At 36.9% G+C, this 26265-nt stretch overlaps 2 protein-coding genes across 2 annotated transcripts in view; both read right to left on the reverse strand.

Annotated features, from left to right (window-relative positions):
- Positions 1-5202: 5202 nt before the first annotated feature.
- On the reverse strand, positions 5203-19575 carry LOC119633986 (dynein heavy chain 2, axonemal). Its single transcript, XM_038027879.1, has 13 exons — positions 18798-19575; positions 16899-18739; positions 16149-16830; positions 15706-16090; positions 15184-15627; positions 11938-15117; positions 11678-11876; positions 7740-11622; positions 7564-7668; positions 7009-7501; positions 6370-6819; positions 5813-6303; positions 5203-5752 (listed from the first exon to the last, which is right to left on the reverse strand). Exons 1-13 carry the CDS (start codon positions 19396-19398, stop codon positions 5205-5207), a joined length of 13302 nt encoding a protein of 4433 aa, XP_037883807.1. The 5' UTR covers positions 19399-19575; the 3' UTR covers positions 5203-5204.
- A 970-nt stretch (positions 19576-20545) lies between these two features.
- Positions 20546-26265, reverse strand: part of LOC119633605 (dynein heavy chain 2, axonemal-like) — a 19390-nt gene continuing 13670 nt past the window's right edge. The window contains exons 10-11 of the mRNA XM_038027222.1: positions 22851-22870; positions 20546-20737 (exon numbers count right to left, since the gene is read on the reverse strand). Of these exons, the coding sequence (XP_037883150.1) occupies positions 20546-20737; positions 22851-22870 (212 nt within the window). The remainder of the gene's footprint in view (positions 20738-22850; positions 22871-26265) is intronic.

The raw sequence follows: 26265 nt of genomic DNA on the forward strand, positions 1-26265 counted from the left end.
TTTTTTTATATATTTCAGTATAATTCTAGAAAAAAATGAAAAAAACATGAGAAATCTTTTTCTTTTGTCCCCGTTAACACTGCATCTGAACGGGCATTTCAAATTGAAGAAATTTCTCTGGTCACAAAATGCGTTCTCCTCCTCAACAAACTAATGTACTTTCTACTTAGAACTGCTAAGTCGCATTGGAATTTTTAATATCTTTTAAGCCGAGTACACTTTAACACGCGTAAAGCATGTAGCCGTACAATAATTTTTTTATACTCACTACCAAATGACGGAGATATTGATGTCATTCCTATAGTTTCACCATATCTGAGAAGCAGCAAGTCTGCTGCGGTCTATTAAATACATCCCAGACCACTTCGATCTGAACCGTTTTTGATAGCGCTCAACCATGCCGGACAAACGGACCGCAATCAAGTCGGAAGTGATTCTGATAACCGCACAAACCCACTACAATCTTGTGTGGGCCAAGTATTAAACATCTGTTATTTAGCCAAAAACTCCAGTCAGAGGATAGAAAAATATTTGTAACATCGTGACTTGTAACGAATCTTGGAGAAGGGCCCCTCCCGTTCGCACCACTTCAGATCAAAACACCAATAATAACTTTAGCCAGAAGGAAATTATTATTCTTCCTCCTCTCAACTACATGTTTTTTAGGATGTTTTTACAGACACACAAATAAACAACGCCACACTAACTTATTCACTAACGTCGTAATCCATAAGTTATTTATCGATGCGAGCATCGAATTGATGAGTCGTCTGTCCTAAGTATCGAAGAGACGTTTACCTATATCCTCGCATCCGCACAGGTAAAGGCCAATCTGTCGTGTCTTTGTATAATGCCTTCTAGGTGCATCTTCCACAACTTTTGCTCAAAAAATTGACAAAAAATCGAACAAAAATTTCAAAATATTTTTTTTCAATAATTTGCAACCACAACAAGATACCAAGGTTAGTCAAAATCATCCAAGCGTTCATAGAAAAAGTAACCCTAATTGGTGACCTTCGCAATTATTAGAAAGCTTTACATTCGCTTGAGACGGTGGGTATATATGAAATTTGCCATGAAGCGTGTGTAACTTTCATAATTGTTTTTTAAGAGATGGTTTTAATTTTTTTTTTTTTATGTATATGAAGTAAATCAAGAGAAAAAAGTATTGTAACTAACATTCTTTCATTTTTGTTTTTCGTACTTAATATATTTTAAGATAAATTTTTCTTGACTTTTTTTTTAAATCTCTTTAGATAATTTATTAAGCAATCATTTGGATTTTTTTCTTATATATTATGTTAAAGTTTAAGTCCGCCTTTATAGTTATTTGTATCAAGATTTATGAGATTTTTTGTTATCTTTTTTTTAAATATTTTTTTACATATACACATAGATATCCTTATACAAACATATCGATATTTTTTGATTAAAATCTTTTTTTTTTTTTAATATATATAAAAGCTAGTCAGAAGACGACAATAAGTTTTGATGTTGATTATTGAAACAAAACAAAAGGAAAGTAGAATGCATGCGAAATTAAAACAAAAAAAAAGAAAAAAATTTGAATTAATCGGATATATTTTGGTAAGACTTTAACCAATTAACATACTTCATATAAAATAATTTATTTTGCTCATTGCTTTCAATGTCGCGCTAATTGCCCGAAACTTATTAAGGCAATTGGTAAATGCAAAATTAGGATTCTTCAACAAGAAATAATCGATGAAAGCAATAGAAATCATATTTGCTACCTACTGTTCGATTTGTTTCGCTACTACATCGCATACCGCATATTTATTCACTTCCAAACCCAAAATTCGATTTGCTTCTGCTTTAACCTTTGAGAGAATGGTACGTCATAGCAAATCGATAGAATGAAAGAGCAATAAGTCAAATGACTGCTAATTAGCAGCATTACTACCGTTATTGATGACGGAAACGCAAAAGCGAAATGCTGGAATATCTTGTCATTTAGTTATTTCTGATAGTATCCACTAACATTCGTTTTTTTTTTTTTTTTTTGTAATAAATAAATAAATTGCTTTTGTAAGAAAAAAACAGCTATAATAAGACAACGAAAGGAAATCTAAAGGAAATTTTTGATAATCCCTATCCGCATAATTCGTTTGCAGTTATGGAGCCAATTTTGAAAACAATGAGTTCCACTATTTGTAATTTATTGAAAAGCTTTGAAATTCACTTTATTTCACTTTAATTTAGTGTTTTTTTTTTCTTGCAGATAATTTTTTTTTGCCTGGGATGATGAGTTAAGATGGATCAAGCCAATAAACTTGTGACTTATGTGTCCAGATAATAAACAGTATTTATTGTTAGCAAGAAACGTATAGAAAACACAACAAAAAAATGCGACCGTGATAGTTAAAGCGGATATGTTAGGTGTACATGCAGGTTGTTGGGTTGCTGAAAGTGAGGTAAATAAAGCTGTTGTAAGCTTTGGCTGAAAGCAAAAAAGGACCGTTATAAAGATCAAATTTGATGAGAAAATTTATCACGCATTAAAAAGATAGATCCCATTTTCTAATAAAGGAAGTTAGTTCCCCAAGATGACATACATTTTTCGCTGCAAACCACCCTTTTACTTGAAAAAGCCAAAAGAACTTCTAATACCGTCAAGCCGATGACGTCTAAAAATTAGATGTTCAGCAGATTCGCTAAGATTACAAACTTTTCAAATATCACATGGTATGGCATAAATCATTTTTAAATATATTTTATCGTAAGTGTGACCCCTCATGAGTCTCTGAAAAATTTTGATTTCCCAGGAGTTAAAGGTAGCCATTGATAAGGGTTTATACTGAAATGTGATATTTATTTCATAGAAAAGGCGATTGGATTTAACACACCCAATCTCTTTAAACTTATCTTTTATTATCATGGTCGCTCCACATAGCAGAACCGCTTAATTTTCGAGTAAAATGTTGTTGACCATTGATATAATTCCAGAGAAGACGCGAGTTGCCGTTACCCCATAACTCTTTAATTGTGATAGCTCTACGTGTCTGTCTTGATTTTTGCTAATGGAGACGTTAATAGTGTTCCAGTTGAATGATAACATAGTTGAATTAGAAAAGATTAGATCCAAAACACTGCTCGCCATGCGACCACTCCGGTTACAGTGAAAGATAGTATTAAGGTTATGTTATAAAATTCGCTTTTCTAAGATACAGTGCGTTTCACTGGACCGTGGATATTTTTGTTCAAGAGAAACACATTTTAAAGTTCTTTTATTCACAATTATATTCCTTAAAATGTAGGACTATTCACAATTTATTTTTGGCAATACTTTCGACTGCTCAACGCAAAATTTTATTTCTACTAACTTCCCTTCCACAAATATTCTATTTATAAACATTTTTACCATCATATTACTAGTACCTAATTTTATAGTTTTATTTTTAATTCGTTAACCTTCTTTTCTAGTACTCGTTTTCCTCGGCCGGCAGTTGTATGCTGCGAATGAGCACTTAGGGATTTTATTACTTAGTTGCAAGGAACAGGATTTGGAATTTCCGTAACAATATATTCTAACAGAAAAACCAATGTCGAAAGTGATATATAATAAAAAAGGTATTATCAAGTTTCGTCTTCAAAAATGAAGAAAGTTAAGCAAAGGATATTTAATCAGCACACAAATCTTTATATATTTTATAACTGCTTTACCTAGATAATGCGAAAAACGATCGATATCAAAAAACTCTGATTAATATACCAGACATAAAGAAAAACTAGCTGAAAACCAGAGGCGAAAGCTAAATTTTCATCATACATAATTGTCTCGCAGTGTAACTAAGATATATTAATGAGCCTTATAAGATGGCAATGTCGGTCAAGTATGGTTTTTTGTTAAATTTTTCTGGACAAAGTTTAATATTTGCCGATCAGAAATTTTAACTCGTAAAAGAAATATGAAATCTAATTCAAATTAATTAACAGAATATTGAATTTCGTTATATAGAGCTTTTAGTGTTTTCGCTTACCAAAATTGAAAGAGATAAAAATTCTAGTTTCTAAAAATTTCTGAAATAAGGGTAATCGAGACGTTCAAATCGGAGGTATAATCTTTCGCGGTATTGGAAACAAATTCTCATTCAACGCTCGTAAGCACTTAAACTGATACTATTTGACGATAAATGACGAGCGTTTTGCAAGGTAATGTCAAAATGAAAAAGAATTTGGCAGACTACACATATTCTCACCAAGGTCATCATTCAGTATTAATATTGAAGGAGGACGTTTTCTTTAATGTTCTTCACTTTCTGAACGTGCCCGCGTTTTGTTTTATATGGCATATATTTTCACCGACTTTGTATAAGATAGCTATATAGTTCACTTAACATTTACCTGCATTTTGGTAAGTAACTGCCCTCATTTGTATCCAATAAAGCAATAGATTAGTTTCTAAGAAGACTCGCTTGGACTATAAACAATCGGAAATGTAAACTGTGTTTTAATATAAGGCGAAATGAGGAATTACGGTACAGATAATTGATGAATAATCGCATAATCATGCGGGAAGTGATTTCGAATAGAATTTTATCAATTATCTCCTCTTTCTGCCTGGTATAACGATAATCTTTTGTATTTTCCCCCTTCCATGTTTATTTATTTATTATAATGACACTTTCATTTGCCACTAATTTAAGGTCTTAAATAATCTTGGTCCACCTTTGTTTTTATCAGTTAATCAGCTAAAGCTCATTTTAACCCTTTCCGAATCCTGCAGTCAGATTTGCATGTTCTATATAGTAGTATATGTCCTCTCCCTTGCTGCATAAAAAGGGTATGCAATACAATACAATATTTGGTTTGATTACTTTGAATCGTCTACACTTGACATTCTGAATTAATAATTGCTTTCATAATTCAGTGAAGTGCAATTACGTCATAGACTAAAAAAAAAATTCTGGAGCATTTAATCAATTTACGTAGGGCAAAAACAGTTTTTATATTTTAGACGAAATATTGTGAAGATGGTGAACTACGTTTGATTGCCCCTGGCAATGCAGAAATTACAATTGGGGCACGGCAAGACAGAAGGAAGACAATTGTCTGCTTAATCCTGACAATGCAAAGAAATAAAATGAAGAGGTTTAAAAAATATATTTCAAATATGAACACATTGATATAAAAATATATTTGTTTGTAATGTAGAGAGAATCAAGTTTAGATTTGGACAGCGTTTACAAACTCAAACTCAAAAGAAGAGCGGTACCCCGTTTAATCCAATAATCTGCTTTTTCTGAGCCGGCTTTTAAGTCCACCGCAATAACATACGATCCGGCGCGCTGTGGATAATAATAGGCTGGGCAAGCGTATACACCACGAGTGCGTTTCTTTAATTGTTCAACTGGTTTAAAGTGTATTACTGGCATGGGTGTGACCAGCTCCATAGGCGAGGGATCGCAAAGACATTGACCTTTGCGTAGCCATCCCGCCCCTTCTAAATACAAACTGCGCACATACACACCACCTCCTTCGCGCACAATACGTGCAGCGGCAGCATCGTCCTCAACAAATACATAAAAATCCCAACCTAATTCATCGATAGGTGTACGTGTCGCTCTAGCTGACGTTTGCAACACCGCAGTTATGAATCCAGTTGGGAAAGTGTAAGCGGCCAACCAGAACAATGTCGGTGGGTGTAATGTTCTGGCCCAGTGAGCAAAATGTTCTATACGAAATACTAAATCACGAGACCATGCAGCTAAAGGTTTTTCAGACGCGTAAGCTGTAAAACCACGTCTCTTAAAATCAAAGCTTTAAAATATAATCGATTGCCAATTTATACCTGTAAGCCAAACAAGTGGTACTCGCCCGTCAAAGATTGACTGATAAATGTCTTCTAGCTCAGTACTCATAACAACCAGACCTCTTATACCTTTCTGAACATCACGCAAATGGCATTTCATATTACGCAAGAGATCGTTGTAACGTTCAATTTCTTGCAAGAGAACCACTTCAAGAGGCATGCGATTTAAACCGATCAATTTAGCCGTTTGTTCATAATTTAGTTCACCCGGAGTGCTGAGAAGTATGTCATTGGCCAATTTCAAAACTTTAGCTTCTTTGCTCTCGCTAGCTGAGGTCGCAGTTTGCACTTGCATGGAAACTAAAGTTTCGAAAAGCAAACGGGTCTCCCCAATCAAGGACGCAATATCCGCATTTGGATGTTGGCCAAATGCTTCTGGTTTATCAAAATTCGGAAATTGTTGTATTTGATCTAAATATGATTGTAAATCGCCATCGTGGGGTATAAAATAATTAGGCAGAGAAGACAAACTATAGTGGAATGGGAAAATATATAATCAATTCGAAAATGTCAAATGGTCGTTTTTTTAAACCAACCGATATTTGGAAATTTTTAAGGCGTCATCACAGTAGAATTGATTAATGTAAGTGGTCAGCAGGCGTCGATCCCAATCATCAGTTACGTGCCCGCCATAGTTCACGCCTGCTATTAAATATTTGAGAGCACCCCACGGCGTCTCGTCGTATTCATTCAAGTACAAAAGCAGCAAGCTTTCCGACACCTCAAAATCCGAATCATTAAAACTATAAACAACGTTCCACCCCAACTGGAGAAACTTCTTTCTTTCAAGCAACACAGTGTGAAAGAAGCAAAGAGCAAAAAGCAGCTTTTTGTACTTAGAAGGATCTATGGCAAGATCGAAATTTACTTCATTGACGTTGTTATATAAACGCTTCATGTTGGCCTTTATACCCCGCGGAGGTTCTGTAGTCATTTTAATGCTACTTTGTAAAATGGAAATAGGAAAGTCTGGATGAGGACTAGAGCTGTTATTCCGTTTATTAGTGTATAAGCGTCCGACAACATCAGATGAAAATTTACACATTTTACATGCGGCATGGGTATATCCACAATAAAGTTTTGGTATCAAATTGTTTTAAAAAACAAGCAAAACGCATATTTAGAATATTTTTTTTAGAGTTTAGAAAATTTACGAGTTATTTTTTTTTACGCACCTGAGCCACAAACGGAAACGTTTATGTAATTTCATGGTTTGCATAGTAGCAATAATTTTATCTAAGGTCGGCATCCAGCTTAGTGATAAATGGCAGTTGGCCAAAAAGACCCAGTTGCCGTCGCGTACACCATCCATAATCATTTTTGTAGCTAGCGGTGCCTGGCCTTGGCCTAAACTTAAAGAAAACATACGCGAAGACATTTTAGTCTGCTCAGCTAAAGTCAGAAGGGACTGCGTAGGATCCACGCCTGGTGACAATACAAATATGAGTGGGGTCTGAGCGATAGATTCTTCGAAAGTAACTTTCAAATCGAGAACGGGTGGTTCCACATAACGAGGTCCCAAAGCGTTTATAATGAACTGCGTGAGACAAAAAGAAACGCGATCCGCCCTCAAACAACGTACAACACATATTTTTTGAAAATCCGTGAGTTTATCATTCCACTCTCCCACCAAATCCTCTGTTTCGGGTGTTGTGGTGGCGTACCAAACTGAAAGGGAATAAAATTAGTGTGGACAGTGTCGGGGAAACTTGAGTATCAAGTATATGTACCATGCCAAGCCTTTGCACTAGATTCAAATGAATCAATAATTCCATGAAAACCAGCGACTGTGTCAAGTTCTGTGATATTATCCCAAGATTGCTCATTTATCCAACCTGAAAATCAAGAATTATTTACATAACTGGAACTTTCTCAGGGAAAAAATTAAACAATAGACCGATCTAACCTGGTGATGGGTTCGGTGGTTGACCTTGCTTATCTACTACAATGCCGCCTTTCAAAATAAAATTGTACTCTTCTTCTACTAAACGACCAGCATTAGATAATATCTGCGCAGTCATGTGTATGGAGAAGAGTAGTTTATGCTTTTCGAATAAACCGCGACAAGTATTTTTGTACATGGCGTAGGTGTGATAGTCATTTATGTTGCGAATACGTTCAGCAACAATTTGATGTTTTGGGCTGCGTTCTATAGATTGTGTGAACAGCAAAATGTAGGCGGCTAAGGAAAATACGTACATGGGGTCAATCTTAGACATATCCATAAGTACAAAGAATAGAATCGAAGCTCTTTTAGCTGCTGGTTGATATTCTTGACGTGCCATGTCTATTTCAATTTCCGTTATCTCTGCATTGCTCAGGGATTCCTTGACCAATATCGAAGTTTGTCGTGACTTCTGCAGAGTAGCAAATAACTCGTCGTCGTCTAAGAGAGATCCTCGACTCTCATTAAGCAAACGTAAAATTTCATTATCCAAATCAATAAGAGTACGCTTATTTCTCGCTATAGTCAAAACTAGCTCATCCTTTTGTTCTTCCAAAGAGGGCTTCTCCTTTCGGACTATAATACCCAAAAGTTGAGCTTGCAGACCATCCTGTTTCAAAGCAAAATTAACAATGGTAGTCTTCGATGATACCTCCGGAGGGTAAAGTGGATTCGTCATTTTCGTTGTTATGTATAGTCGGAAATTTTCGTTAAAGGTCAAATATTTGTCATTGAATTTTAGCAATTTTTGACCCGCTTGTACTGTGTAGCTTTTCCGTAATATAGGATTAATGGCCTGCTCGATAACTTCCCCAACATTTTGCAATAAAACAGGATTTCCATTTATTAAAGCACTCTCTAAGATGCGCAAATAGTCAGGTTGTGTGAAATCAATTATTTTTAAATCGTTTTTTTCTTCATTATTTTTCACCCATGTATTGGCTTGCATCTGAGGGTCAATAATCAAAGGCCAACGACTGCTTTCCATTACAATGACACCATTTTCAGTGCTAAAATCGTCAGCCGGTAGTCCTTGGATGTTCCACTCACGTATAGTTACTGCATCAGACAAAAATGTAGTGAGTTTCAATTCATCAGTTGCGGGAACAGCCTTGTCTTTAATTAAATTACTCCATCTTTCTAATAACAACTCACGATATTTTGTATCGAAAGGCCCTAAATATGACATGAAAGCTATGGCAAGCAAACAATCTCCGGGCAGTTTAGTAAATCGATTATCGAGAGAAGCGACTGTATCGATCCAACGCTCTCGTTCACCGGATAGTGATTCGACCAGTATTATAGCTCTTTCTAATTGCTTACGAAGTTTCTCTTCTCTCAACCTTAGCTCGTTTAATAGTTCAGTTTTCTCATTCAGTTGCTTATATAACTCCGCAAGTCGAGCATTCAATTCGTCCAATTTTGCTTTGGCTGCAGCCAGAAGAGCTTGCTTCTCGGCTAGCGAGCGCATTGCATTATCTAACCTCTCTTGCTTTGGAGCCACAATACGGTATACTTTTGCATAGTTTTCAATGGCCATTACCCATAACATCAGAGATTTGCAAGCCACCGACACAATACCCACTTTATCGGGCTCTAATTCCGGGTTCTTAGTATACATTGCAATGCGTTTCAACGTTTTATCGGGAATATGATCTCGATCAAAATTTTTTAAATCATTCAAAAAGGTCGTTTCGCCCAGGACTTTCTTCGCGTTTTCCCATGTTGGGTCTTTACCCAACAGAATCATTACTGCCTCCATCACCTTTTCGATCTTCATCGGTGGTCTACCGTAAGATTTCACTTCGGACACATCCTTTTTGTTTAAGGCATCCAAGGCTTTCACAGCAGCATCAATCATCGGCAGCACAACCTCTAAATCAGCTCGAGCTGTGGCCGCCAAGTCTAAACAAACCACTTCTTCACGCTTTATTATAACTGCCTCAGCATCTACTTTGTCCTTCGCGTCGGTAGCTTCAGCCTTTTGAACCTCTATAACGGCAATAAAGTCCTCACATTCTATTGCTAATACCTTCACCTGCTCAGAACTGATTTTCAATTCTTCAGACATCTCCCTTACTTTTTCTTGAGTCTCAGCAATTTTGGACAAACCATTACGCAACTTGTTAGCGGCAGAAGAAACTTCGAAGCGTTTACGTTCTAATAGTTCTTTGAAGCCACTTACAAGTTGTAAGTAATTTAAGGATGTAACATAGTTACGTCGTTTGACTTCCAAAAACATAATATTTGACATTTCTCTTACGGATGAATGAATAATGGAGAAAATGTACGCTACTTCACGTTGCAGCATATCCTCGATAGTCTCTATTAAAGTTTCGCGTGTCTTCTCTATTTCTTTACCCGGTACTGGCACATCTATTTTGAACTCGGACAAAAAATGTGCAGCAACTTCTAACAGGGCCTCCTGGGGCCACAATCTAAACCAGTTTGGCGTTGTATTATTAATTAGTGCTGGGTATTGTCGTATATATGAACGGAACTCTACCCCAATGGGGCTGATACATAACGCAAGATGCATATTATCCCGTACATTTTTCATGAAGAAATTATACAAAGCTTCTGTCGTCAATTGTACACCAGCCTTTTTAGCCGGCCGCTCTAGTTCAGTTTTCAGCTCTTCAAATTCATCAGATTTAAACAAATTAATTTCACCAGTGCTTAACATGTTATTAATTATTTCTAAAAAGGTACTTTCCACCACTTGTTCTCCACTAAAAATGAAGATAGTCGGTCGCTGTTTAACACCTGTGGTTTTATACAAATTTTTCAAGTCCTCCTTAAAATCAGGTGTCTTGTACTTTTTGGTAACTTCAATTCGAAATACACCCATTTCCAAGATGAAAGCGGCCAATTTCACTATCACCTGTCTTCCCGAACCGCCTATGCCAATGTTCAGCATATGGCCCCTGGGTTGTGATATTACTCTCAGAATACGAGCAACGTGTTCAATGGCCTCTTTGAAGAAAACCAAGCTCATACGCGCCATGCCTGGGAAGTTATTATACTCCACCATTTGCTTGTTTATATATACACGCAACTTTGCGAAATCTAAATCCTCATAGTATCCTTGCATACTCATGAAATCTCCGAATATCGGGGATACTTTATTGGGGCACAAACTGTGGAAGGTTATTTCCATATAACGACCTAGAATGTCATTCATTTCATTCAAAAACCAACCCAGGTCAATGTCATCGATCAAACGATCACTGAATACTCTAAAACATTCATGTATCCACAGTCTTAAGAATTGCGGCTTTTTGACCTGGGACTCTGAGCTGGCACGTAATAATCCTTGGAAAACTTTTGATATATCTCTCAAATTAAATAGATAATGGGACTTCGCAGGAGTAGGTAGCATACGCACAATAACGTCGTTATAAATGTTAATAGTGGCTGCGGTAACTCCGTGCCACATCTCTCGAATCTCATTTGAAAAGGTTAACAGTTTTTGTTTAAGCATACTACCAAAAATGCGCATAATAACGGTCTCGGTAGGAAACGTTAGATTAAGAAGATAAAATCGACTCATAGTACGTGAGGAAATCTCTTGGCGTCCTCCGCCAGGAGGACCCATGGCGGCCATTACCAGTGTATTAATAACATAAATTTTTTGTTGATTGCGACGATTGAACCAATACTTGTAATCGATCCATTGCCTTATTAACTCAAGTGGTGGTTGTGATCCATAAGTATCTTTAGCTGGCATATTGAAGTCATCCATGAAGCATATCATACGCTTGCCACCAATCGGTACAAAATGTGTTTTAGTTCGTTTCTCCGTTCGATTCTCAATGGATTCTTGCAAACCAGCCGCCGTAGTCTTTAAAAAAAGTTGGTGGAAGTCAGTCGCCATTATGGGTAGACAAGAGACTTACCTGAGCTGATATGTTAATAGAAAGAACCGTGTATTTGGTGTTATCACAAGCTTCCATGACACTAACAGCAGTCGAAGTTTTTCCCGTACCTACATTACCCACAAGTAGCACGGGATAACCATCTTGCAACATTTTCGAAACTAAATATTCATAACGAACCGTATCCACGGTTGGCACTATGATCTTATAAAAGGGTTCGCTAAAATCATAAAATCATATTGTTGAGACCAAAGATGGTTTTAGTTCCAGTTTCAACTCACTTCTCATCGTACTTCCAGTTGTCAGAAAGTTTACTATCCCAAGGCATAAAACAACGTTGTCCGGGGTCTACGTAGTAGTCATAAACAGTGTCTTTAATAGGGAAAGAACTATCCATTTCACGTAAAAAAGCATCTAAACGCAAACGACTTGCTTCATTTACAGTACCACACACTGACCAAACTAGTGAAAATAAGAACCACAATTTAGTCATTGTTTCTAATAGCTCCTCATCTCCTACTACAATGCCGTTCTGCTTGGTTGCAAAGCCTTCCAGGAGGAGACACATAGACATTACAACGTTAAGTTGGTTTGTCTTGACTACTTCCTTACATCTTTGATTTTTGTGAGCGAGTACTTTATCCATAAACTCGTCGAGAAATTTGCGAAGGTATTTCACGTACTCTGGTGGTTTTTGTCGCTCAAGCCATGATTCAACGTAGGGACGCCAACCCCAGTCATGATAGTCATTGTATACCATACCACAACGTGAAACTGTAGCAGGTGAAGCGACAGCCAAATCGCCTACTTCAAAAAGCAACGAGACTTGAGCAGGCATAGTTATCCTTTCACTATTAACTAACGTTAAAATTTTATTGTCATCCATTACAGAATTCATATTTTCTATCCAAACGGCATCAACCGGTCCATCGAACAACAACCATTTTTGGGTAGGATCTTCGTCAGCACAAATTACTCGCATAATACAACTGAGTACTCCATCCAACCACTCCCCAGTGGCTAAATTATATTCGCCATACAATTCAGCCAAATTGAGAGCCTTTGGATTTATAGGATGCACAGCCACAGCCGGCCAGCCGGGTTTCTTATTATTATTCATACGTATGAAGGCACCTTGTAAACATTTCCAAGTTACTGATTTTGCTGTGTTAGTGTCACCAATAATCATGGAAGAGTGTCTTGAATTCTTAGTCTCGTACAATTCGATCACCTTTTTCACCGCTATAGGTATTGCCTGCAAGCCGTTACCTTTGAATTCATCTTCTATAGCTACCTTAAAATCACTATAATCTATAGACGGAACGCTGACGGCTGGGAAAATATCTGCCATAATTGCATTAAACAAAGGCAAATCATTCGCCGTCAGGCGTGCCACATTCATATCACGCATAGCCAAATAGACGACCTCTTCTTCGGTGGCATTGGCAAGCTGGCGTCTTTTCCTACCAGCATAACGTAGCAAGGCTACCATAGATCTTAAGCCAAAATCATAGTGAAATTGCTTAGACAATTGTTGTTTAGCCAGTTCATACAAGGTATACACTTTACGGGCTAAGCTGCCCGTATTCACGAAACCATCGGAAAACAATGTATTTTCAGCAATTATAGCACTGTCTGGAACCATCATTGATATTGGCCGAAACATTGATTTTAAATTATCTGGCAATTCAGTGCGACCTGCGTAGCCCGGATTCATAGTAATGAAAAGACCGATAGTGTGCCGCAATTTGATAACTTGTCCTTCAAAGTTGAATTGAGTAAGTTTAGCTGTCAATGCGGAAATAATTGAGAGTATCTGTTGAGCCACCACGGACAATACCTCAATATTAATGCGGTTAAACTCATCAAAACAACCCCAAGAACCCGTTTGAGCCAAACCGGAAAAATTTTTACCTATACTTTTGTAGTCTAAGCCCTCCGAGCAGTTAGTAACAATCACCCACATTCCCAAAGCCTTGCCCAAATCTTTAACTGTTTCAGTTTTTCCTGTGCCTGCCGGACCTTTGGGGCTACCTCCACGATACAAATGTAAAGCAGTAGTCAGAGTTATGTAGCACCTATCTGTAAGAGGAGTTATGACCAAACGGCCAGAATTTCCTAAATACTCGTAGCCATACCAATGCTCCGTATTAGTTTGGCGGATGACACATGTTTCTGTTTCACGATGCCAATAAAATCGTAGTTGTGAAAACCATTCAAAATGTCCGACATCTTTGCAATTATTTTTATACATACGTTCTATAACATCTCGGCCATGAATTTCGACAGTGATCAAAGTATTGACCTTAAGACGCATAATCTTTGACAGATCTTTTCGACTCATTTCTGAAAGTTTACTCAAAATCTTGCTCTGTTTTCGCTTCAGTTTACGCAATGGCTTTTTTTGATCCACCATTTTACAATGGATTAAACTTCGGGTACATTCCGTAGTCCACTGTATTAGACTAGTGGTGTTCACTAGTTGACCAGGCCACTGTGAAAGCCATTTCTCGCGATTGGCAGCCATTTTTTTCAAACCTGCTCGAGTTAATTTTAATAATTCTCTTAATACAGCGAACATGTACTCCTCCACGACGCTAAGCCACTTTTCTGACACTCCCTCCACGTATAAAACATTCAAAAACTCTACATATTCACCATCTTCAGAGTACATACCAGAGGCTTGCCAGCGATTAAGAGATTTTCCAATTCGTTTCAATTCTATTTTCGTCAAACCGTCAAAGAGCTTTTTCAAGTGAACTTGTACTAAATCTGGTCGTTTATTATTGCCCAGAATTTCCAAAAGATCGTCGTTTGAAATGAAATAGAATCGCGGAAATATTTGACGTTTCCGCTCTAAGTATATTTCAAGAGCTCTTTGTATAGACTCTAATCGCACGTCCATTTTCTGAAAACGTTCCAAGACAAAGGGTGGATTTCTTAAATGAGTAGCATGTACAGCCGTTTTAGCCGCATACATTTTGGCCGTTATTGCGCGAAGCTCGTCCGTGATGGCCGCGAAACGTTTGGCTTCGTTTGGCAGTTGTTTACGAATATCTTCGCCAGAGAATATATTTTCCAAATATAGCCATTGACGTTGGACTGTCAATGCGTTCTCGAGGGTCTCGGCAATGTATGACAAAGTTTTCTCCCAACTATCCACGACTGTTATAAACGGCTCGACAAACCGCGTAGCTTTCATCGCCGATATTTGGACCATATGTTCTTCAAGCAATTGAGTGCATTCGTCAACGCTTTTGATACGATATATGCCATCACGATAAAACGCCATTTCAATGCTTTGCTTACGCCATATACTGGCTATATTCTTGATATTATTTTCAATTTGCAATTCCATGGTCGCAGCATTTGAAATATCTTGGATATCCTCTGAATAGGATTGGAAGTCCAGCTCTATAATCAGCTCCAGCGTAAATTTGTTTGAGTTCTCGTCAAAATCTCTGTTCGTAATTCAAGAAACAGTTAAACAGCAAATTCTCAATGTAAACCTAAACCTTACAACTTACTCTTGTACCACCGAACGAACTTTGTCCCAATGTCTTTTGCGCATACTCGGATTTTTCAAAGCAGTGATTAACGGTAATGTTTTCCTGAAGCCATCAATTGTTTTAGTGGTGTGAATCAACATATCCCAATTACGACTATAGTGTTTTTTGAAAAGTGTGTTAAATTCTTTGTAAAGGTCGAGGGCGGTGTCTTCCATTAAATTAATATCGATTTTCCAAAAATTGTCCTTACGCCATTCGTTCCAATTATTTTGCCATTCTAAAATCAGTTCCCAAATTTCGGTCAAAGTTTTTAGTTCTTCTAATAACCGACGTAAATCCATATTCATTCCTAGATTAATACCGAAAATAGCTAAATCGTTCATTAGACCATTCTCGAATTTGAAGCATTCTTCCACCTTTTCATTGACAACTCTCAGATATTTGATAGCAATTTTTGGGTTTCTATGAAAACACGAGAATGTTGCTGTTTTGAAAGAAAAGCACTTCAAATATTTAGAACGGTAAAAATACAAGTCTTACGTTTGAGAAGAAGTAGGTAATTTAATCATAAAATCTGCAAAGAAATGTTTCATTACATTGCGGAATCTTTCCGCCTGTTGCTGCAAGTTCTTTTTAAATTCTTCTTTAGTACTGAATAACATTTCGTCGGCATCGCCTAATTTCTTTAAATAGCCCTCCCAAGCGGACTTGAGATTATTTAACAAACTACGCGTTGAGTGAGCCACTTCGATTTGGAATTTATCTAGCACCGCGAAAAGGTCTAGAATCGATGGGAATTCGCCCTCTTTTTTCGGAACATCGGCCATTAGACGATTAAACAAGTTTGACGCTTCTCTGGCTTCCTTGAGCGTACGGGGCACAAAGCCGATTCGTTGTTCATTACGCCGTATATAACGGTAGACCTCTATATGATCGTAAAAGTGAGTAATGTTATATGTAATGCATAATTAAAACAGCCTTACTTTTAAGACGAGACGTCGCCCGTCTTGTTAGCATCTTAATATTTAATAGTTGCCATTGCTCTATAAAGTCCATCAGAGTTTGCTTCAATTTACTTTGGTTTACCATAATGAAATAAACATTAGTTATCGTGTCTCTTATTGAGATCTGTTCCGCTTGCGAGCTCATTCTTTCGATGCATTCATCAAAAACCATTGCTGTCTGGTCTGATTCTTCGAGTTTGGCAATGTATTGCTCTTCCGTTCGCTCCCATATAAAACGATGCGGTCTCCAAGACAAAACGAAGTTTGCAATTTCCTCTCTGTTATAGTCAACTTCCAAGTTTATTTGATCTTCTATCTCGATTATTTTAGGGTCTTTTTCCATTAGACGAGGAAAAGACGGGCCTTGCAATTCTTTCGGCAATCCTAACTTAGTTGAAATACGTGGTATTGTTTCGAGACTGTTCAAAACACGTGTCTGCATGTTTAGCATCATATTCGCGATCTCATCCATTGGTGGCTTTAAGGATATAACGCGATTTTCAATGTCAACGTTCATTATGATCAATGGAGCCGGATGAATGTCGCCAACAGAACACAAGGAGTTATAAACAACTGAAAGGGAATTACGTGCGCAAGTAAGTAGGGCTTCTGCCAACATATCGTCAAATTGTTTGACATAGTTATACCATTCAGGGGCCATCTGCAGAGACGAGAAAAAATAGGACAACTTTGCAACGTAAAAGTTCAATTAACAAGAAAACTCTTCACCTCATCAATAACTGATTGAAATTCCTTGAACACGGCAAATAATAAATCGATTATAGTATTGTATAAATTCAAAAGTTGATTTGTTGCCCTCCGGTTAAATGCCGCTACACTCATGTCAACTGAAGGCAGTTCAGCGGCACTGGACAAAGTAAACTTTAAGAGCTGTAAGTCACATATTTTTTCACATATGCGGGCTATATGCCGATTGGCTCTCTTGTATATGTCCAGCGAATCTTGCAGCTTGTTAGTATGTTTAGCGCAATCTGCGATGTACGCATCGCTAAGTTCTCCCCCCCACGTTAGCTTAAACAGACCTGGTGCTATTTTTCGATCACAGGCGTGTATCAAAGCATAAAATAATTTACGCTCGTCGTCCGAAAGAACAGATAAAATACGATTGTAATCTAAGCAAACAGTCACGACGCTATTGTATACAAACTTTAATTTAGGATATCTCTCATAGATCCTTCTTATCTGGCCACCGATCTGGAAACCAAGTTGTTCGAATTGTTCCGCTTGCCGACAAATCGTCAAAATCGAACGGTCTATATTGCATTCAAGAAGACCGCGTTTCACCTTGCTCCTTGTCAACAAAGTACGATCTAAACGGTTTATTAAAGAGCTGCCACTGCAATTACGTACCCAATCGTCAAACACTTTTCGAATTTCCTTCAAAAAGTCTCTTTTTAAAGATTCAAATCTGTCCAAAGCCACCTTAGCTTCGGGCACTGAAGGTAACCAGTCGGAATTTTTCAAACGATCTCTTAACCATTCTAGACGCTCCAGATTAATACGATAATTTATTGCGCGGGACGCATAATAACTTAACCACGATTCATGGACTTTAACGCGATCCATCTGGGCTTTTACGGTAGCATTCATTTCCGATACAAACATCATCCACATTTGGCTAACCATTTCCAAATAAGCTTTGCGTATCGTTGCACGATATGAATAGAACAGTGTAACATTCAGAACTTCAACTGCTTCTTCAACATTGCATACCTTCTGAAAAGCATTTGACATTAAACGCTGTACAGATTCCTCTAAACTGCGGACAGTGCGCCTATACTTCAAAACTTCCTCGTACCACGAGTTTTTATGAACATCCAAAATAAGATCTTTAGAATCACTTCTCATCGATTCCAATATCTGTAGGAACTGCCTTTCGACACTCTCAGCTATTTTTTCGAATTCTTGACCATTGGTGCCACCGAAACGTGGCTTCGGTATATTTTCACTTTCATCCAAGCGTGCGAAAACAATCATTGATTCGCATATGTCGATCAGATCGTTTAAGCGCTCCGCGAAAGCGTCAACATGATTAAAAATCATGGCATTATCTAAATCCCATTCAAATTTGCGGGCGTGCTCCTTGGCCATGCGTTCATAGATTGCTTTATAGGATAAACAACAATCAATAGACATATTGCACATTTTAATGCCAAAACGGGAATTCCCCTCCAAAATCTTTTCAACATTAGTCTGTTTTACGCAAAAGCGTATAATTTGATTACTAAGATTACGAAAGAGGTTGGTGATTAAGTCTTTGCGATTATAAAAAGGCGATTTCAGCCCTATATAGGTAATAAAATTGATAATGCGTGGTAATAAAGCGGGCACAGATGATGGGCTCTCCGCTTTATCGATTTGGGCACATGGCTCAATCAACAAGTTCAGATACTTGATGTTTGATTTAGCCTCTTCCATTTCCTGGCGGCATTCACTTATCAATTCATCGATCTGCTTTATATAGACCGACTGTGAAGCTCGCAAAATAGTGATAATATCTTGAACGTCGTCCTGATCTAATTGGGTGTTGAGACCATGCAAAACTTCGACTATAATGCAAGCAAAATTACAGTTTCTAATTAATTCTGATCATTTTCTTCAACTTACATCTGTATAACCAAAATTCATACTCCTCCTCTGGTATTACTAAGTCATGTTGCACTACTAGCGTCTTGTCCGTAAGCAAAGTACGTATTTGATTAGTCCAAAACACAACTACCGCTTCCATATTTTTTAGAAACTCTCGATCTTGTGTGGCATTGCCTTTAGCGATTTGTTTTACTACATGCGGTACATAAAGCACTGTCATGCCTGCCATTTTCGAATTTAAGCTAGTGAGATAACCGAGAAATTTATCCATTGCTTTGCAGAATCGCGATTTAACGTTATCGTTCCAATCAGAATTCCGAAGAATTGGCGCAAAGACTAATTGTAGGACTTTCAGTAAACATCCGTCCACATCTTCATGCAATGTACCAATATTTATTTCGTCATGAAAATTTCCAACTGAAAAGATAAAATTTGGTTCCCGATAGAAATAAGTGAGATCAGAAACGGGCGCTACTGGGAAACCTAAACAAGCGCTCAGCTTGTTAGCATCATAAAAAATGGTTAGCAATGGTTCATTCACTTTCATTAGCCATCGTCGAATGATATCCAGATTCTCCTCTGTCCAATCGCGGTGGTCCAAAGCAAACAACATAGTCATACGTTGAATATAATCGACTAGGCGATCTAATTCTTCATCGGTATATTGAGGGCGGGGTACCTCGTCTGCATGCTGCAAGATCTGTTTAGGCTTGTCTTCTAGGTAACGGGATAAAACAAGAAAAAAAAAGAAAAAAAAAGGTAAAGGCCAAGAAATATGATAATAGTAAAACGACGTGCCTTCATCACTCGAAGAATCGTTTTTACTTTCAGCTGCGTAGTTGTATCCAGTATAATCTTTTTTGCTCATTTTCTTAACCTCCCCCTCCCAATACTTAATATATTCTAATTGGATTTGTGAAAATTAATAAAAAAATTTGAAATACTTTTTGACAAATTTACAAAAACTGCTTAGAAAGCAGTTAATATATAGTTTTTTCGATACAATTACATTGGTTTTTTCTTTTAGCAAGTTATCATTGTTGTTTTTATGTACTAGTACATTTAGACCAAAAAAATAAATTGTAGGTGGTACGAGTGCTAACAGCTAAAACAATGGGCTCTTTTAAGAAGATTGTCTAGATGGTTAGTCTAGTTGCTGCAATAACGTTAAACAGTTATTAATAGTATGTTCGCCAGGTGCTTTCAAAATGCATTTTAAAAGTTTTAACATTCACAAGATATATTTGAGGAGCCGACTTTCTAAGGATCCATTGATTCGCCGCAGCAGTATGATAAAGATGTATTTTTCTTGTGTTTGTTTCGACACACTATCCTTTACAAACGTTTTCGCAAGTAAGGCTTGTGGCTTGAAGAAAAACTCCAGCTTTGGGTTTAAATGTTAAGTCGGAGTATGATTAACCTGGGCTCGCTTTGCGATAGCTGTTGCTGTATAGGGAGGGGCAAGTCACAATACTTGCAAAATAAAGTGCTTCAATCATTATTTTCCAAAAAGTGAGTTTGATCTGCTATTAGTTTTGTGAGCATGAGATTAGGAGTGTATTTTTTTTGGCATGCTCTGTTTATCAGGATTATCACAAGCATTGGCTTTTAAACCGCAGGATTGTTTGATTCCTAACCCTCGGGAAATGTTTATTTATTTCTTTCGCAGCATTTTTATAGGACTTTATTTCGGTTTGAAATTTTTTTTTTTTTATTTGGTAATAATAGTTTTTGTAACATCTTTGCTAAACACTGAATTGTTAGAGCTAAATAGTTTTAGAAGGATCTGCGCCTTCAGCTCTATCTTTGAAGGAACGAATTCGGGGATGATGTTGTGGATACATGCCTTTCGGAGTGCCGGCTCTGACCACTTGGTGATAAATCGATTTCAAAATATTTATATTCGGTTTGCCGTTACTGCTGTATATGATCAACTCATAGTCGATTTTGCTTAAAACCTAGACTTTACGAAGATAACTAACATTTTGAACTATTAGATAATTTATGTCCTCCAGACGACTTTGCGTATCATATAGGCGTTTTCTACAAATCTGCAACTTTCTTGATCTGATATCACGGCTATTCTTAGTGTGTTCACAGCACCAATCAGGAAATTTTATAGCTCTTAGTGTCATGAGTAATTATATAACTGAGTTGAATATCTTCGGCACTGAATAATTGCTCCAATTTTCCTATATAGTATTTTAATTTTTGCTGAAAGAGACTTTGATAGTGAAACTCAAACATTTATTCGGTTTGATAATTACTTTCATGCTTTGTTTATTGATTTCCATAATATATTCTCTTTTAACTGAACTGCGGTCAGTGTCTTATATAATAAACTGTTGCATCAGCTTAAGCATAATACTAAAGTTTCAAGCTAACTTTCACAGACGTAAGTTATCTTAATTAGGGTATTACATTTAATGCGGATTATAACTAAAGTAAGTTATCTTAACTAGATTATAGCTAGATTTACATTATGTAGAAATATAAGAAAATGTAAACCTAGCATAAGTGATTAGCAAGTGAGTAATAAGTAGAATACGAGGAATTGACAATGCTGCACTTTATAGTCTTACTGGCATGACAAATCCATTTTAATTTCAATTAATCCCAATTAATAATGCAATTTGTAATTGTTTATTTACTGATTAATTATTGAATAAATAAATAATAATAGTAATATTGCTGGCACCCCTTATGTGGTGCGGTGCGGGGTAGACTAAGTTTGCGCCCCACCACGTATGAGGGCTGGTATTATATCGAGCCCTCACGACAAATTTATGGTTTATTACAACGGAATTGCCTAAAAGATAACAAAAGCTTTGACAAGTAAGTTAAGTTTGCTAAATTTAGATCAAGTTGAAGGTTGAGTATACTCAAATATGAGAGCTTTCATGGAAATTATGCATTTACATAAAAATAATGCAAAAGTTTTGCTTTATTATTAATTAAGCGAAGTAGTGCAAACTATGTAATGGTGGGTTAAAGCAGAGATGTCGTTGGCGTGTAGAGAATGTTCAATCTTCGGAATGAGCAAAAAACCCTACTGATATGGCAATCTGTAAACTTAGACAGCTAGTATAAGTAACTAGGTACAGGTGGATTATAACGATGCTTAAGCGCAATTGTCAGAGAGTGTTGGCTAATAAGAACAAGCACAATTAAAAAGCGTCCAGTAGTCCACACCGCCTTGCATTCATATAAGGACTTTTCAAAGTAAAACGTTATATGGCTTATGATCGAAAAGGTCGTCCGATCCGAACATGTTCCAGCGTTCGTCCGTGGGAGAAACATGTCAATGTAACGAATTTCATAAAAATTTCTTGAAAATGTGGGCCTGCGGGTTGAACAAAAGAAAAAAGACGGTCATAAGGACCAATTTAAATCGACTCGGAAAACGATTCCAACTCAATCGGTATAGTAGATGTGGGGTGTATCTGAAGTCCTGCTGGGTTTTGCACACATCCGCACGAATTTAAAATACCCTTGTACCCACAAGTGTTGTAGGGTACAAGGGAAAAGAAATTTTGTTACATAAAAAAAAAATGAGAAAGAAAGATGTGCACAAAAAGCTGATTGAAAAAGATAGGCTGTATCCGCCTACGCGTGTATATCTTTAGGAAGCATAGTTTGGATTTGGCTAACCGGTATTGCAAGGTACATTCAACGGCAAGTGTGACCGCGGCCACATAAAGTAATGCCAAAGATTTTATAGTCTAACTTTAAGCTCTACGGGGGTCAGGGGCCCAACTGGCCGCGTAGAAAACGTCCTTAGGGTTGGAATCTTGTAGTGGGGTAGTGAGTCTTGACTACTGCTTTGCGGGGTATCAAAATGGCTGTGATTTTCATCATTCATGAAGCGAATAACTAGATGTAACGATAGGCCTCAACACTCCGAGGATTGGGTTAAATTGGTCATACACATTAAATAAATTGGTAATCCAGTCGTAGTTGAGGCGTCTAGCCTATAAGGATTGCCTTGCTCTCTGGAAGGCGCCGGTTCAAGCATAAATAACGCAAATGTCAGCGGCCAAAGTGATGTTAAGTCTGGGTACAGGTACTTACTTTAAACGCAAGAGACATATCTGTATGTTTTATAGAAACAAAATAAGATATAGAATTATTTGATACCGGTAATCCAATAAGTTTTATATACCTTCATGTGAATTTTGGATAAAATGTTACAAATAGAAATCAATATGCAATGAGAATGAGTACAGTGAATAGAAGCTATCTGTTATTTCTGATGACACTTCGCACTATTTAATTGACATTAAGAAAAGATTTTGATAAACGCTAATTTAGAAGTATGCATTTGATAGCAGTGCAAATTTCAAGGACGTCTTTCAATCGAGAAGAAAAACGTTTTAGCTAAATATACGTTACAGTTAAATGTACAGTTCACATAGTTGTATACGAAGGCGTGAGTTTAATACTCTGAAATGGGTTGTAATTTTTAGTATCCCACAATCATTTACATAAGTAACACAATATGGAACTTGCGATTGTGTGGCTTTTGTAAATAAAATATTGTGAACTTCATATCTTATTAACAAAAGAAAGAAAATAGTTTCACCTCATTAGATAGATTTAATCACTGAGGGCAAATCATTAATGTATAAATTCAACAAAATGGGTCCTAAGTGGATGCCTTGAGGTAAGCCCGACGTCATGGGGAATTCATAGGAGGTAATGAAATTAAACAAAACCTTGAATGATCTCCTTGTGCAAATAAGACCTAAGATTAGTGACCGTAGATCTTCCTTTTTGAAAGCCATGTTGGGGAGGAGAAATATACGATTTGATGACAAAGGCCATATGTTGAGCCACAATTCGCTCGAACAATTTAGGCAAGGCACTCAACTTGGCAATGCCTTCTATTTCCACTTTTGTGAATAGAAAAAAGAAAACAAGTCTCCCAACACAAAGTGTAAGCACCTATTATATTTAAGAGAGCTCAAACCTTCAAAAACGTCATTTTCAGAAATAACCAAATTAGAAATTGAAACCAAAACGGAATACCAGGAAAACTATTTCAATGATCGAACTTCGCCAAAATATTAACTATTCAACGCCTTGACCCATATGTATATAAAAATATCTGGTCTACATGGAACCTAACGGCACGACATGGCATTATGATAGGAAAACGAAAAGAACTTTCCAAACATTTCTAGCAAATCCTTTGACACTATTTTTTCAAGACTTTTTTGTGAAATTGTTCTTGGAGTTTTTCTAAATACATAACTATCTATTAAAACATACTTTAATATTCTTGTAAATTAAAAATAGCATTGTGTAAACTAAAGGCAGCAAATAAAAAGAAAAAAAAGTTAAAGCAAGGAAAACACAATCAATCAAGTGGTTGCGCTAAAGGTAGGTAGGCTTGGCTATAGTGTATTTGCTCTCGGTTATAGAAGACCTCATCACACAGCATTAGTTTTAAGAAGTAGTATTAGAAAAGGAAAAAAATTTCAGACATGAATGAAATATCTAAGAGGTTTCGCGACTATGAAGTATAAGTGTATGTGTGTATGAAAGTGTGGAAATGTAACCATAGACAATGACGTAAAGGACCAACAGGTGCCTATATGTAGACTAAAAAGCAAACGAACAATACTAACGGACTATGAGATGATGAGACGACAGAAGACACGACTTTAGTTATTTATCATTTTTATATATATATAAATTTTCTCGTATATTTTTTTGTGAATGTGACTGGTTTAGGTACAAAGAAAACCCAAGCACTACACAGCATCGCAACTACTTTTTAATATTATTTAGTATAACTTTTACTTCTAAGAGTTAATTGAATTCGGCTGTTAATTTATTTTAGCTGAGTTTCATGTGTGAGTATTTAAATAAATAAATAAATGCAGTAAACTTATAGTACATTCATTTCTGTGAGGAGCCAAAGTCGTCCCTCGTTTTCCCCGTCTCTAGTGGAGGGAGAGTGCTAGTTTAAGATAGAGAATAAGTTAAAGAGTAAGCTAGAGAATAGGATAGAGAATAAGCATAGATTAAGAGTAGGGTAGGAATAAGATTAAGAGTAGAATAAGAATAGATTAAGGATAGGGTAGGAATAGAATAAGAATAGGGTAAGAATAGAATAGGAGTAGATTAAGAATAGAATAAGAATAGATTAAGAATAAGGAAGTGTAGAATAATTTAGAAGGGGGAGTCGAGTCTGGACCATTGAGAGATTCAATCGCGAACCGCGAGGGCGACGGCTCGCTCGGGGAAATATGATTTTGCGGATTTTGTTAGACTAATGAAAAATAATCAATAAAGTGTGAATTCTTATAACCGACCAAGTGTACCATAAATTTCTTGTGTTTCCTGGGCCGCTGAGTTACCCCAACCCCAAACGATGGGACGTAAGGTTCTCGCAATTGAACGCAATTTATATTGTAGTGTACTCATAATAACAATAATAGTTATTCCGGTCCGGTTCAACCTATCGAATTTGTATGTCTGATAAAATCTGCGCAGAAATTTATTGAGGTTTTTGGGTTTCAACCTCGTTTCCATTAACGGTATGACTTGATGTTCACAATTTAGGGTTCGAAGAAAAATGTAACGAGGTTTAAATCTCCTTACGTTTTGATAATAAATCAAAAAAGGCTCGTCCCTTCTAGTTTGTTGATGTAGTACCAGCAAAAGTTTTCTTTATTTTTTCCTGGGCATAAACTCTTTAACCAAGGCTCCCTCACGCCACAACAATCTACTTTAAATTTCTTAGTCCTACACTTTTTGTATCGGAAGGTTTTTAGCGCGATTAGGAGAGGAGATATCTAACAACTGAGCGCAGGGTAGGGGATATCTGACAACTGAGTCCAAGCAAAGCTGAGACTGATAATTGAATCGACGCGGGAGGAAGAGTTTGACCACTTTGCAAATGGATTTTATAACAGTTTCCAGTAACTCGGAGACCTTTATGTACTCACATTCGTTTTACATATAATATTCTTTAAATTTTACGGTCAGAGCCACCAGCTCTTTACTTAATTCCAAAACGCCTATTTTGCGCTTGGTAAACAGATGATAGAAGTCGATGTGTTTCTTTCGCAATTTCGGCAGGACCAGCGCAAACCTTTTTTGGCATCCACAACAGTCTCAGCTACCTTTTTGGCAAGACTCGCGCACTTAGGATGGCTGAAGCCAATACCAATAATACCTATCTGACGTAGTTCCGCACTTAGCTAAGCAATTTTTATAAAGGCTTTCCAAAATGTAAAGAAATTGTAAAGAGTAAAAAGCTCATCTCGGTGCAAAGCGCAGCGTTAACTGTAGCGTTTTCCGTGCAAAGGCTGGTGAAAATTAATGAAACAATGTAATTTTCCGCAAAAACAGTAACAGCAAAAATTTTACTGATGTGCAAAAAATGGCGGTAAAGTTATTTGAAAATTACATTTTTTCTTAGAGCAATTGGAAATACATATTTTAATTGATATATGCAACAAATGCTATAGCATTC

The sequence above is a fragment of the Glossina fuscipes genome, unplaced genomic scaffold (assembly GCF_014805625.2).
Source record: "Glossina fuscipes isolate IAEA_lab_2018 unplaced genomic scaffold, Yale_Gfus_2 2, whole genome shotgun sequence".
NCBI lineage: Eukaryota > Metazoa > Arthropoda > Insecta > Diptera > Glossinidae > Glossina > Glossina fuscipes.